The following is a 15653-nucleotide window of genomic DNA, read 5'->3' as shown; positions in this document are numbered from 1 at the left end:
CACACACGGTCGGAATTTCCGACAACACGCTCCGATCGGACATTTTCCATCGGAAAATCCGACCGTGTGTACGGGGCATAATAGTTGCTCAATAATTGTGATGCATAGATATATTCTCCCCCCCCAAAAAAACCCACTTTTTTTTACTTTCTTAAATATTCAGGTTTGACGTTTATTAACATTTTGGATTGACTGAGAGCACTGTAGTTCAATAATGAAATGAATCCTCCAAAACTACAACTTTCCTTATAATTGTGCATGCAGTGTATATGTGGACCCTCAGCTTGTAAATCAACCCATTCAGTTTGAAATAGAAATGAAGGGCAAAACGTGTGCGTGTGTGTGTGTGTGTGTGTGTGTGTGTGTATGTGTATATATATATATATATGTATGTATGTATGTATGTATGTATGTATGTATATATATATATATATATATATATATATATATATATATATATATATATATATATATATATATATATTATTTTATTATTATTTATATTATTATTATTTATATTATTATTATTTATATTATTATATATAGAATTTTGAGGGAGATTCTTTATATTAGTTCTCAGCAGCATAAGTGGCTTGGAGGGGTGGAGAAACAGCAGTACACTGACCTTCCAAGTGAATGGCTTTTTAATCTCCAAAAAAAAAGATTTTTACAGTAGGTACAAAAGTCCTGTTTTTCACATATATATTCTAAATGTGTTTGCCTAGAGTTCTGCTTTTAAATTACAGTTAAACCCTTGTTGGACTGTTCATTTTAATTATTTTAAGGTCTACATCCTATATTTAATCTGTATGGTGCTTCAAATGTGTGCGTTTTCATGCAAAACCTTTTTATCTAGATTCCTCCTGGCCTTGGGTTAATCTCCGTAAGCCTACTTGTCTTCTCTCGGGAATAATCCACTTTATACAATGCAGCCATTATTAACATTATTATTTTAATTGGAGGTTCTGATATATTGTTGCTCCACTTGCTTATAAATGTTTTGTTTTTGTTCTGTAAGTACTCCTCTTTAATCGCGGTTTGGAAGCAGATAGGTTCTAAGAGCTGGTTGACAATGCAATTTCTGCATCCTGGATGAGTTTCTGTATGGACATTTGAGGACTCCTCCTCCATTGGAATACATGTTAAACATTGTCCATGCTTTTTTATGCATCAGCCCATCAATAAGAGCCAGTTCACACCACATGCAGTCTAGTGCGTTTTTTGTTTTTGTTTTTCTGCATCAAAAACGCATGCAAAGTAGGTTATATGATTTCTAATGGCATAGATTACACCAGCATGGTCAGTCCCAGAGCTTTCCAGTTCCAGGAAAAAAAAAAAAAGTAGAACGTGCTGCATTTTTTTTTTTTTTTTTTTTTCTGTACTGGAACGTGGTGGAATGCATCAAAAATGCACTGGAATGCATCAAACGAACCAGACCCCAGTTCAGTGGAAAAACAGGAACATTTTTTTTTTTTTTAAATCTGAAATGCATCTGGAAATGCATCAAAAAAAGCATCAGAACACGAAAAAACGTGCATGTGGAAACACGTACAAAACCGACCCGGAGTGCGTTTTTGTGGTGTGAACCAGCCCTAAAATATATTTTTTTGACACTAAAGCATTGGAGTTGGAAATGAAGTTAAACCTGAACTCCAGGCAAACCTAAATACAGAGATGAAATGTGAGAGCTGTTTTATCTGCCAATTTATATTTCTGTCCATTCAGCCCTAAGATTGATACTGCTCTGCCCCACAGCATGGCTCTCTAGTAGGGTAGGGTGGACCTGAATTTTCTCTGCTGTAGTTCAGTAATATTTGCTGGTCTTGTCCCTCCCACAGCCTGTGACAGTAAAAGTGGCATACTGATGAGCTCCTCTGTCTCTATACCCCCTCCTCCTATCCCCATACTCCTTGATGGCACATGAGCACTACGGATTGGCTGCTCTTCCTTTCCCATCTAAGCTCCACTATACAGGGCATTGAAAGAAGCGAATTCATGTACTCTTGCATTCAAGTATTTACTTTTTTAATTAAAAAGTTGCATTCATTTCTTTCACCTGTAATTTTACTTTTTTAACATTTTATGTCACATGTTGTGTTGCAGATCATTATGTGCAGGTGATGAACTGCAGACAAGCTTGTGTCTCTGAGCTGGCCACACCACCCGGCAAAGAGAGGCCCATTGAAGATTTCCTCCCATCGCACTTCAACTACCTGCAGTTCGCCTACCACAGCAGTAAGTGGATCTTCTGCTTTCCAGGTTATCCGTTCTAACAGACGATTTATTATTATATTATTATTATTATTATTATTATTATCGTTTTTAAAGAAGAAGCTGTCATTTTATATGCTGAAGTTTAAAAAAACTGGTCTGAAGCTTAACTGGTTAAGTTACGTTTTGATCAAAAGTCCACCTTGTAATGTAAAGGAGCTGTGCCCATGGGTCCACCTTGTAATGTAAAGGAGCTGTGCCCATGGGTCCACCTTGTAATGTAAAGGAGCCGTGCCCATGGGTCCACCTTGTAATGTAAAGGAGCCGTGCCCACGGGTCCACCTTTAAATGTAAAGGAGCCGTGCCCACGGGTCCACCTTTAAATGTAAAGGAGCCGTGCCCACGGGTCCACCTTTAAATGTAAAGGAGCCGTGCCCACGGGTCCACCTTTAAATGTAAAGGAGCCGTGCCCACGGGTCCACCTTTAAATGTAAAGGAGCCGTGCCCACGGGTCCACCTTTAAATGTAAAGGAGCCGTGCCCACGGGTCCACCTTTAAATGTAAAGGAGCCGTGCCCACGGGTCCACCTTTAAATGTAAAGGAGCCGTGCCCACGGGTCCACCTTTAAATGTAAAGGAGCCGTGCCCACGGGTCCACCTTTAAATGTAAAGGAGCCGTGCCCACGGGTCCACCTTTAAATGTAAAGGAGCCGTGCCCACGGGTCCACCTTTAAATGTAAAGGAGCCGTGCCCACGGGTCCACCTTTAAATGTAAAGGAGCCGTGCCCACGGGTCCACCTTTAAATGTAAAGGAGCCGTGCCCACGGGTCCACCTTTAAATGTAAAGGAGCCGTGCCCACGGGTCCACCTTTAAATGTAAAGGAGCCGTGCCCACGGGTCCACCTTTAAATGTAAAGGAGCCGTGCCCACGGGTCCACCTTTAAATGTAAAGGAGCCGTGCCCACGGGTCCACCTTTAAATGTAAAGGAGCCGTGCCCACGGGTCCACCTTTAAATGTAAAGGAGCCGTGCCCACGGGTCCACCTTTAAATGTAAAGGAGCCGTGCCCACGGGTCCACCTTTAAATGTAAAGGAGCCGTGCCCACGGGTCCACCTTTAAATGTAAAGGAGCCGTGCCCACGGGTCCACCTTTAAATGTAAAGGAGCCGTGCCCACGGGTCCACCTTGTAATGTAAAGGAGCCGTGGATATACTGTAACTTATGAGGGCTTGTTCACACCATGTCTGTTATGCGTTTTTCCTGTGCATCACTGCACATAAACTGGGCAAAAAGAAAATTATGGGGGGGTTTTGTAGTAGGGGTGGGCAGAGCCTGATGGGAAAACTGAGACTAGTTTCCATCTTTTTGCAGTGATTTTTTTTTTTTTTTCACACTGGAGCCTGTAAAGCATTGCACCTGTGATTAGCAGAACATGGAGGTAATGCCAGGCTGTTACTCAGTTGCAGGAAGAATCCATGAAATACGAGAGCAGTCGCCAGCACCCTCACAGTTCATTAAGAACTACAAGTGTCGGCCATGGTGGCCAATGGTACTTGTAGTTCACTCATTCACAGAACTCTGTGAATGAATGATGTGGCTGTGTGGGCGAAGCCCACATGGCTGCGTTGTTTTAAGTTGTAAAGGCGGGTGCGGGGAGATCTCCTTCCTGCTATCACACAGGGATGGGATTGGGAGGAGAGGAGGCAGGAGCTGTAACATGTTTGAAGGTGAACTTCTTCTGTTAAGTAGTAAACAAAAAAGTTAATAAATGCCAACAAAAGAAAGTTCTGTCTCAAAAATGATATAAAATTTAATTTTTGTATACAATAGGTTTGCACTGATACCAAGCATTTGCATTAGTACCTGTACTCGTGCAAATGCTCCGATGCTACACCCGATACTTGGGCAGCCTCAGCCGCTTCTCCTCCCGCGGCTGTCGGGGAGATCGGTGCTTGTAACTGTCCTCACCGCCGCACCAATCTCCCCTGTCCCCCTCTGTGTCCTCACCAGCTCTCCAGGTCCTCCGGTCGTCGTCCCCTTTCCCAGATCTGTCAGGATGGAGAGCGGAGGAAGGAGCCGGTAAATATGTAATTTACCAGCTCCTTCCTTTTCTGAATGCACATAATAATCACTGACTGTCCATTCATAACTGTCACTGAGCATCGTAAACTGTGTTTTTACTCTGCTTCAGTTTATGAGGGGGAGGAGTCTGTCTTCTGTCCATTCTTCTACTTAGACCCCAAATATCTCACCAAAGCCCCCTCCCCTCTCCAACAGGACCGATAAAAAATATATAAAAATAATAAAGAGAAAAATGTAGTATTTATAAATTAAATTGTAAAAAAATTTAAAAAACAGACCCCCCCCCCCCCCAAAAAAAAGAGCATTGTAAAAAAAAAAATTTTTTTTAATTGTATAAGTTATAAAATTGTAAAAAAAAAAAAAATTTAAATGTGAATAAAAATAAACTACTGACACTACTGCATGTTGGTGCAACTGTCACATGACATAAAAAAAAGTATTGGTAATCAGTCTTAAAGTGGTATCGGTGCAACCCTAGTGTACACTATTTCATGACCAAGTAATTGTCAAACTATCCCAACACTGAAAACTAAAAAATGGGCTGGTCATGAAGGGGTGTACAGGCCAGTACCCAAGTAGTTGGTGTATGCAAAGTCCAAATTTTTTTTTTTTTGGTACAAAGAAGGGAAGGGTTAAAACCATTTTCAGGTTGTTTTTTGTCGTCTGTGGGGGTTTCCTTTTTATGTTCTGTCCTGGAGACAGCAAAGAAAATAGGGGGTAATCTCTCCAAAGTGAACAGAATGCCCATCCATTCACACTTGTGCGACTTGTTATGTGACTTTGAACATCGAAGTTGCTTGGCAAGTGGCAGCCCATTTGTTTCAATGGCACCCATTCAAATCGGTGCGACTTTGAAAAAGGTCCTACGCTACTTTGATGTGACTTTGATCTAGAGCTTGTAAAGTCAGATCAAAGTCACAGTGGAAATCATGCGACTTTGGAGTCGTGCTAGTGTGAATTGTGCCTGAAGGAGTTGTCACAAGAACAGGTGTCCCCAATGTAAGATTTTTTTGCCTCGGCTGTCTCTGGTGACAACGCTTGATTTCCCCTCACTTTGTGGCTGTGTCAGCGGTCATCCGAGCAAATGAAAGGATGATCTCTTCCGCACAAACACAAAACAATAGAAATCCAACAAAAGGGTTCAACCTTTCCCCACTCTATACAAAACTCAGACAAAAATGCCTTTGAATGTTGATAGAATAATAAATTCCATGATCCTGGATTGTGCTTCTCCAGGCAGTAATCATGTTGGGAACACTGTGGTCTCCACTACTAACTGTTTGTGGCCCTTTACTGGTTCCCAGCTGAGAATTACACCAAAGCGATTGAATGTACGAAGACCTACCTATTGTTCCATCCGGCGGACGAGGTGATGAATCAGAATTTGGTGTACTACGCCGCGGTCCTGGGGGAGGAACAAGCCGCTTTAATTCAACTCCGAGAAGTAAGTTCGCTGAAAATGTGATTTCCATGTCTTCCATTTCTATAGTGGGCTTTTATTTCCATCAAGAATAGTTTCCTCCCTTGTTGCCCTATTGCTGACGTTTACTTGAGTAATCAGATTGATTTTAAAACTTTCTAAACAAAGGGCCAATTTACTGTTTTTCAGACTTTAGGGGGGCCAGACTGTGGCCATTCGGAGTAGAAACTGTCCTGGTGTCATTGGGAGTAAACCATGTCCCATCTTTGGTATTAGGGGGAGGAATAGTGCCCCATTATTATGTTAGGAGAAATAGTGTCCCATCAATGGTGTCGGTGGGAGGAATGGTGTCCCATCAATGGTGTCGGTGGGAGGAATGGTGTCCCATCAATGGTGTCGGTGGGAGGAATGGTGTCCCATCAATGGTGTCGGTGGGAGGAATGGTGTCCCATCAATGGTGTCGGTGGGAGGAATGGTGTCCCATCAATGGTGTCGGTGGGAGGAATGGTGTCCCATCAATGGTGTCGGTGGGAGGAATGGTGTCCCATCAATGGTGTCGGTGGGAGGAATGGTGTCCCATCAATGGTGTCGGTGGGAGGAATGGTGTCCCATCAATGGTGTCGGTGGGAGGAATGGTGTCCCATCAATGGTGTCGGTGGGAGGAATGGTGTCCCATCAATGGTGTCGGTGGGAGGAATGGTGTCCCATCAATGGTGTCGGTGGGAGGAATGGTGTCCCATCAATGGTGTCGGTGGGAGGAATGGTGTCCCATCAATGGTGTCGGTGGGAGGAATGGTGTCCCATCAATGGTGTCGGTGGGAGGAATGGTGTCCCATCAATGGTGTCGGTGGGAGGAATGGTGTCCCATCAATGGTGTCGGTGGGAGGAATGGTGTCCCATCAATGGTGTCGGTGGGAGGAATGGTGTCCCATCAATGGTGTCGGTGGGAGGAATGGTGTCCCATCAATGGTGTCGGTGGGAGGAATGGTGTCCCATCAATGGTGTCGGTGGGAGGAATGGTGTCCCATCAATGGTGTCGGTGGGAGGAATGGTGTCCCATCAATGGTGTCGGTGGGAGGAATGGTGTCCCATCAATGGTGTCGGTGGGAGGAATGGTGTCCCATCAATGGTGTCGGTGGGAGGAATGGTGTCCCATCAATGGTGTCGGTGGGAGGAATGGTGTCCCATCAATGGTGTCGGTGGGAGGAATGGTGTCCCATCAATGGTGTCGGTGGGAGGAATGGTGTCCCATCAATGGTGTCGGTGGGAGGAATGGTGTCCCATCAGTGGTGTCGGTGGGAGGAATGGTGTCCCATCAGTGGTGTCGGTGGGAGGAATGGTGTCCCATCAGTGGTGTCGGTGGGAGGAATGGTGTCCCATCAGTGGTGTCGGTGGGAGGAATGGTGTCCCATCAGTGGTGTCGGTGGGAGGAATGGTGTCCCATCAGTGGTGTCGGTGGGAGGAATGGTGTCCCATCAGTGGTGTCGGTGGGAGGAATGGTGTCCCATCAGTGGTGTCGGTGGGAGGAATGGTGTCCCATCAGTGGTGTCGGTGGGAGGAATGGTGTCCCATCAGTGGTGTCGGTGGGAGGAATGGTGTCCCATCAGTGGTGTCGGTGGGAGGAATGGTGTCCCATCAGTGGTGTCGGTGGGAGGAATGGTGTCCCATCAGTGGTGTCGGTGGGAGGAATGGTGTCCCATCAGTGGTGTCGGTGGGAGGAATGGTGTCCCATCAGTGGTGTCGGTGGGAGGAATGGTGTCCCATCAGTGGTGTCGGTGGGAGGAATGGTGTCCCATCAGTGGTGTCGGTGGGAGGAATGGTGTCCCATCAGTGGTGTCGGTGGGAGGAATGGTGTCCCATCAGTGGTGTCGGTGGGAGGAATGGTGTCCCATCAGTGGTGTCGGTGGGAGGAATGGTGTCCCATCAGTGGTGTCGGTGGGAGGAATGGTGTCCCATCAGTGGTGTCGGTGGGAGGAATGGTGTCCCATCAGTGGTGTCGGTGGGAGGAATGGTGTCCCATCAGTGGTGTCGGTGGGAGGAATGGTGTCCCATCAATGGTGTCGGTGGGAGGAATGGTGTCCCATCAATGGTGTCGGTGGGAGGAATGGTGTCCCATCAATGGTGTCGGTGGGAGGAATGGTGTCCCATCAATGGTGTCGGTGGGAGGAATGGTGTCCCATCAATGGTGTCGGTGGGAGGAATGGTGTCCCATCAATGGTGTCGGTGGGAGGAATGGTGTCCCATCAATGGTGTCGGTGGGAGGAATGGTGTCCCATCAATGGTGTCGGTGGGAGGAATGGTGTCCCATCAATGGTGTCGGTGGGAGGAATGGTGTCCCATCAATGGTGTCGGTGGGAGGAATGGTGTCCCATCAATGGTGTCGGTGGGAGGAATGGTGTCCCATCAATGGTGTCGGTGGGAGGAATGGTTCCCCATCAATGGTGTCGGTGGGAGGAAAAGTGTCCCAAGGGCCGGATAAGGGCAAGCAAAGGGCCACATCTGGCCCCCAGGCTGCAGTTTGGAGACCACTGATTTGGAGTATGAACACTAAGCCCATTCACACTGTTGCAATGTTTCCAAATCGCATGACAAGTCGCATCTCATTGCTGGCAATGGAACTGTTCAAATAGCTGCGACTCATGTCGCGGCGACTTAGAAAAAGGTTCCTTCAATACTTTTTTTCCATTTTTATTTTATTTTTTTCACTGCGACTTGCATTGACTTCTGTTAAAAGTCGAAAGCCGCAGTGAAATCAGATTTAGAATCGAACTGATGTGCAGCTTTGAAATTTGCCCTGAAATAGTGCAATTTCAAAGCTGCACTGGTGTGAATGGGGGTTAAATCTTGATTGGATGCCATGGCAGACTGTTCTGTTTGTGTGTGGTTCTTCTGAAATTGGACATGCGTAGCACATTATGGCTCTAATTTAAAAAGCTGCATTTGCTGGTGTGAAGATGTCGCCTATCCAGTGACTATATTGCTTGAGTGGCCACTTTAGAACACCTGGAAGCGGTATAAACCCAAAACCAAAAATGTATTGCAGATTACCGATCCTTAGATGTGGTGGCTGCATTCGTTTTTGTTTTTCTAGGCTTTTTCTCCTGGTGATCTAGACAGAGGCGCTTTGCTGGCGGTATAGCCACGCTGTCCCATTGATTTCAAGTGGTGTTCCGGCCGAAATGATACTTTATAAATAAAAATACCCCTATAATACACAAGCTTAATGTATTCTAGTAAAGTTAGTCTGTAAACTAAGGTCTGTTTTGTTAGTTTATAGCAGTAGTTTGTTATTTTATAAACTTACAGCAGGCCGTGGCCATCTTAAGTGTGGGCATCTGAAGCCAGACTGTATTTCTTCCTGGATCACATCCTTGCAGATCTCGCACATGCTCAGTACAGCACAAGCAGTGTAATAGGTTTCAGTCAGGTTTCCATAGCAACGACAGTGTCAGAGGAAGTTGCCGCCCCTTCCCAGAAGGCATTGCAAACAGGAAATGATGCGATGGGCCACAGCCAGGGAGGAGGAAGTGAAAAATAAATACAGCAGATATACAGTAGGTGCTGAGAAAAAAAATTTAAAAATATCCAATTCGTTTACAGTGCACCGCTTAGTGAGGGATGCTGAAGTGTTGTAAAAGTGGGTGGAACTCCACTTTCACCGCTCTGAAGATGCTGCTAGCAGGACTTTTTTTCCCGTCCTGCTAGCGCACCGCTCCAGTGTGAAATCCCTCGGGGCTTTCACACTGGAGAGACAACAGCGGCTGTTTCGGGTCGGTTAGCAGGCGCTATTATTAGCGCAATAGCGCCTGCAAACTGCCCCAGTGTGAAAGGGGCCTTAGAGGGACATCGGTCCCACTCAGTGCCCACCAGTGCTGCCTCATCAGTGCCATCTGTCAGTGCAGCCTATCCGTGTCCATCAGCGAAGGAGAAAATTGACCTGTTTTGCATAAAAAAATTAACAAAATATGAAAGTTTTTTGTTTTTGTTTTTTTGTTTGTTTTTTTGTTTTCTTTTGTTTAGCAAAAAATGAAAACCCAGTGGTGATTAAATACCACCAAAAGAAAGCTCTATTTGTATGAAAAAAAGATAAAAATGTCATTCATTTTATTTGGATAGTGTTGCATGACCACGCAATTGTCATTCAAAGTTCGACAGAGCTTCAAGCTGAAACTTGGCCTGGGCAGGAAGGGGGTAAAAGTGCCCGGTAAGCAAGTGGTTAAATGTATTTACATTTTCGGGAATTTTGTTGGGAGCATTTGTCCCCTGTTGAAAGTGTATCCTATAATGCTTTTATGCATATTTGCCTTTTAATTTTTTTTTTTTTATCATGATGGCTATTTAAATCGGTGTTTCGTGTTTCTCAACTCCAGTCCTCAAGGCGCCCCAACAGGTCATGTTTTCAGGTTTTCCATTATTCTGCACAGGTGATTTGATCAGTTTCACTGCCTAAAGCGCCATACACACTTTTTTTTAGATTTTCTGCAGATCTTTGTCTTCAGATTTACCAAAACCATATAATACGAGGTCAAACCTTTAAGAGTTTAAATTTTATATGCAGTCAGGCAGGCCCTTGCACTACATAGTTTTGGTAAATCTGAAGACAAAAATCTAATGGTGTGTATGGGGTCTTAGTAATTACAGCAGCTGTTTCATCTGAGGGAAATCCTGAAAACGTGACCTGTCGGGGCGCCTTGAGGACTGGTGTTGAGAAACACTGCTTTAAATAATATTTAAACAAAAGCATAATATTCATTAATAAGTTTCATCTTTATTTCTCTTTAGGATATAAAGCAATACATGCAACGAAGTCTGCTGGAGAAAGAGCTGCTGTATTTTGCCTATGATACTTTTGGAATTCCCTTTGTTGACCCTGTAAGTTAAATGTTGACCACCTTTTTTGCTACCCTTCTTTTTTTTTTTTTTTTTGTAGCTGCCAGTGTATCCCAAAGTTCCAAAAGAATTAGACATCGGTTTGCCTCGCCTTTTGTTCATATCAACCATTTTGTTTGAAGAAATCATTACTGACCCCTTTAGATGTGACCCCCAAGTTGTGGGGGGGAAAAAAATGCCCTCTAGGCGGGTCTCTTTATACATTGCAAAGAATTATAGCTGCTTTTTTTTTTTTTTTTTTTTTTTTTTTTCAGCTTGAATGCTTTTCACTCTTCTGAAGAAATCGCTGTTCATTGTGCCATGGCTGTTCTCAGACTGTTTTCTGTATGGGAAGCTCAGCCTTCATTGTAACCACATGGACAGTCTGAGTTCTGAGATGAGAGAGGCTGCAGTGTCTTATTCCTTATAATGCATCTCATGAAAAATTGAACTTTTATTGCAAAGGATGACGTAGTGCAATAAGGGGAAAAAAATGACCGTTGATGCAGTCAGTCATAAATATTTACATACTAGTTTTTGCCCCTCTGTAAATACCAAAAGTATTGTGACGCCTGCCTTTACACGCACATGAACTCTATCACAGCTTCAACTCTTCTGGGAAAGCTGTCCACAAGGTTTAGTAGTGTGTCTATGGGAATTTTTGACCAATCTTCCAGAAGCGTATTTGTGAGGTCAGGCAACTGATGTTGGACAAGAAGGCCTGGCTCACAGTCTCCGCTCTAATTCATCTCATAGGTGTTCTATCGGGTTGAGGTTTCCTCCACCCCAAAACCAGCTCATCCATGTCTTTATGGACATTGCTTTGTGCACTGGTCCAAATCATTTGGTGGAGGGGGGATTATGGTGTGGGGTTGTTCTTCAGGGGTTGGGCTTGGCCTCTTAGTTCCAGTGAAAGGAACTCTTAAGGCGTTGGTGCTCAACCTGCGGCCCTTCAGCTGTTGCGAAACTACAAGTCCCATGAGGCATTGCAAGGCTGACCGTTACAAGTATGACTCCTAAAGGCATGATGGCATTTGTAGTTCTGCAACAGCTGTAGGGCCACAGGTTGAGCACCCATATCTTAAGGCGTCAGCATACAAAGACATTTTGGGCAACTTCATGCTCCCAACTTTGTGGGAACAGTTTGGGGATGGCCCCTTCCTGTTCCAACATGACTGAGCACCAGTGCACAAAGCAAGGTCCATGAAGCTGTTATGGAGTTGAAGCTGTTATAGCTGCAAAGGGGGGGCCAACTCAATATTGAACCCTACGGACTAAGACTGGGATGCTATTAAAGTACCATGTGCGTGTAAAGGCAGGCATCCCAATACTTTTGGTAATATAGAGGGGTTTTTTTTACTTTATACTCCCAGTAGGCCAGTCTTTACTTCCTTTAACAGGCCAAGCTGTCCAGCAAAACAGCAAAAGTTTCGGGTGCAGGGGCTGACTCAAACCATTTGACACTGGTCAGCTTTTATTTATCTAAATGAAATACAACCTGTATACTGTGCCCTTCCCCTTGTATATAAGCCAATTTCTGCAAGCAGGGTGAAGGTTATGGAATGCTAAGTGCAGTGTCTGTCCCTGATCTCATCAGACATCTGCTTTTTTACAGGACACATGGACACCACGATATGTAATGCCCAAGAGACTGCAAGAAAAACAAAAGTAAGTTTAGTTGTGGTGAACTTTAAAGTCAACACGAGCACATGGTACACATTTAAATCAGAACTCCAGGAAAAATAGACATGTACAAGTTAAAAAAGCAGCCTTAAAGTGTTACTAAACCCACAAGTAAAATCAGTCTGTATATGCAGTAAATCATGCTTGTTATACTCAGTGGAACCTAAGGGGTTAATCCTCTGCATTGTGTAAAAAGGCTGCTTGATCCTGTCTTCTCTGATCCTCCCCTTCCACTGTCCTCAATCTATCTCCCCTTTGGTGGCACTCAGCTTGGTGTGTATTGCTAGAGGTTGTGTGGTTGTGTTTTTTGTTTTTTTGGTTTTTTTTTGTTTTTTTTTTCTTGGGAGAGTGCACATCAGCACAGAGCCACACAGAGGGTCAGGGGTCCTGCAGCCTCATAGGACAGTCGTAGGAGAATGAAAACTCCTCCAAGCTTTAACCAGACACTGATAGAAGTCTGAAGACACTTATATACTGCTGATGAGAAAAAGTATTTAGCAGTTTATACCGTATTTATCGGCATATAACACGCACTTTTTTCCCCTGAAAATCAGGGGAAAATCGTGGGTGCGTGTTATAGGCCGATCCCCCCCCAATTGTGTGTGATCGCCACCGACATACACAGCCGTGTGGAAATTCAAATACGGCGCCGAGACTGCAGGGACTCGGCGGAGCGGAGCTACACATAGCCGAGAGTCCTCGGGTTTTCTCGCCGCCGCTTACAGTCCCGCCCATAGGGCGGAACTGGGCGGGACTGTAAGCGGCGCCGAGAAAACCCGAGGACTCTCGGCTATGTGTATCAGCGCTCCGCCGAGTCCCTGCAGTCTCGGCGCCATATTTAAATTTACACAGGGCTGTGTATGACGGCAGGGATCGCGGCGATCCCACAAGGCTGCACGGGGGGGCAAGGCTGCACGGGGGGGCAAGGCTGCACTGACAAGGCTGCACTGACAAGGCTGCACTGGGGCAAAGCTGCACTGACAAGGCTGCAATGGACACTGGGGCAAGGCTGCACTGACAATTCTCCACTGGGGCAAGGCTGCACTGACAAGGCTGCACTGGACACTGGGCAAGGCTGCACTGACACTGACAAGGCTGCAGATGGACACCGATAACGCTGCATTGATGGGCATTTTAATGTAAGTTTTTCTTCCTTAAACTTTACTCCTAAAAGTTTTTTTCCTTAAAATTCCCTCCTTAACTTGGGTGCGTGTTATACGCCGGCGCGTGTTATACGCCGATAAATACGGTATTTACTAAAATAATTGTATTTCCATGTTCTATGTACTGTGGGAGACCAGATATAGTGGATACAGAATCCAGGGTTTAGTAACACTTTAACTGCAAGAAATTGCTATTAATTTCTGTCCCCTGTACTGATTCCTCTCCATCACTCAATGTCACCAGGCTTTCAGATTGAATGACGGCCAACGTCCCTCAACCCAGTTCTTTGAGCCCAGACTGTCATGGACCCTCCCTCTGGGGTTGCTTCATCATGGCACCCTGGGCTCAGAGTACTATTTATTACAGGTACTTGTATAGCGCTGTCAATTTATGCAGCGCTTTACATATATACTGAACAATTACATCAGTCCCTTCCCTCAAGGATAAAAATTGTATGAGATGAACCGCGCTGTAATCTATGAAGTATCTATTACCGTGCAAAAATTACACACCACCGGATTCACTCAATGGAACGTAAACAACAATTATATGAATACCAAACATCTACTAAGAAAAAAATTAATGTGTGTGTGTGTGTGTATTGAGTAAGTGCCAAAAAGAAAAGTCCTGCACCATGTGACCCCTGAAGACGTCAGACTCTCTGACGAAACGTGTAGGGTGTGGTCTAAGCGTGATACGTCACTTGTGCCCTAGTAGAACGCTTCACGTCCCCGCATTCACTTCTTTGTGTTTTTAAATTCATTATGCCAGTTGGCGCCATGTTTTAGCAATAAACCACGTTCCTTTGACATACTTTGCCATGGGAGATGGTGTCTCATTCTATGTTTTAATCCGGTTATGAATCCGGTGGTGTGTAATTTTTGCACTGTTTGCACTTAAATAGATACTTCATAGATTACAGCTTGGTTCATCTCATATACAATTTTTATCACATTGGTTTATCAAACTTTCGAACGGGCAGCTACTTATTCACAATTTGTATACATTATTGCGTGGGTAGCCCTTGTCCCCTTACTATACACCTGCCCTCAAGGAGCTTACAATCTAAGGTCCCTAACTAACATTCATTCATACACATACCAGGGCCAGTTAACCTACCAGCATGTCTTTTGAAGAGTGGGAGGAAACCGGAGTACCCGGAGGAAACCTACTCAGGCCGAGGGAGGACATGCAAACTGCAGGCAGGTAGTGCCGTGGTTGGGATTTGAAGTAATGACCCTGGTGCTGCTAAGTACTAACCACTGTGGTGCCCACTACTGCACTGAATAGTACTAATACGTCATTAGTAAATGCCATTCAGTGCAAGAGTAAGGACCACCATCAGATGAGAGGATGATGGGATCTGCAATGTCACTGGACCATGCAGAAGAGCCTTGAAAAAGGTATACGTGGATTTTTTTTTTTTTTTTTCCCAGGATGGAGCGTGAGACAGCGGCAAGAATATCTGAAGAAATTGGAAACCTGATGAAAGAGATTGAAAATCTGGTGGATGAAAAAACCAAGGAGGCCCTGGATATGAACCGCGGTGTCAGAGAAGGTGCGATTTCCCCCCTAACCTCACTAGTCTTGTACCTGCTTTTTTTTTATTCAGTACGGCAAGCTGCAGTGTGCAAGGAAAAGGATTACATAGCAACCAATCGGAAGATATTTTATAGTTCTCAGTGTTGATCAGTGGCGGCTGGTGCTCAATAATTTTTGTGGGGGGGGGCCCAAACACCCCTCCCCATCCGCCCCCCTTCTCACTCGCACCGCCGCCACCCCCTTCACCCGTGGGAGACGGACAGGGAGGCGGCCTTACCTTAGGAGATGACGGGGGGGGGGGGGGGGGGTAGGGCTGATGCTCCTCACTCTAGCCGACGGAAGAACCAGGGCTTTTCCTCCCAGCCGAACAGGAAGTGGGTCCTAAAACCCGATTGCCGTAAGACTCCCTGGCCAATCTGGTCTCAGTACCTGCTTCCTGATTGGCCAGGAGGAGAATCGGGAAGACAATGGCGAATATTAATTTGCTATTAACACACAACTGGGTGGGCTCTGTGCCCGGAGCCCACCCTTTTTTGAAGCCAATTAGAGCCTCAAGCTCTAATCGTGTGCTTACAAAAAAAAAAAAAACCCATTGAAATCCATGCTTCTTGCGCCCTGCATGTAGATTAGGGGCTGGGCGCATGGATTAGGGGGGGTGTCGCCCCTTATGGATGGGCTGCCACT

The 15653-nt window shown here is 45.2% G+C and overlaps 1 protein-coding gene across 1 annotated transcript in view; it reads left to right on the top strand.

Annotated features, from left to right (window-relative positions):
• P3H1 (prolyl 3-hydroxylase 1) overlaps positions 1–15653 on the top strand; it is a 71338-nt gene that overhangs the window by 21740 nt on the left and 33945 nt on the right. The window contains exons 4-8 of the mRNA XM_073603376.1: positions 2104–2235; positions 5596–5735; positions 10494–10583; positions 12196–12248; positions 14864–14985. Coding sequence (XP_073459477.1) covers positions 2104–2235; positions 5596–5735; positions 10494–10583; positions 12196–12248; positions 14864–14985 — 537 coding nt within the window. The remainder of the gene's footprint in view (positions 1–2103; positions 2236–5595; positions 5736–10493; positions 10584–12195; positions 12249–14863; positions 14986–15653) is intronic.

The sequence above is a fragment of the Aquarana catesbeiana genome, linkage group LG10, assembly GCF_042186555.1.
Source record: "Aquarana catesbeiana isolate 2022-GZ linkage group LG10, ASM4218655v1, whole genome shotgun sequence".
NCBI lineage: Eukaryota > Metazoa > Chordata > Amphibia > Anura > Ranidae > Aquarana > Aquarana catesbeiana.
This window is presented reverse-complemented; position numbering and strand designations above follow the sequence as displayed.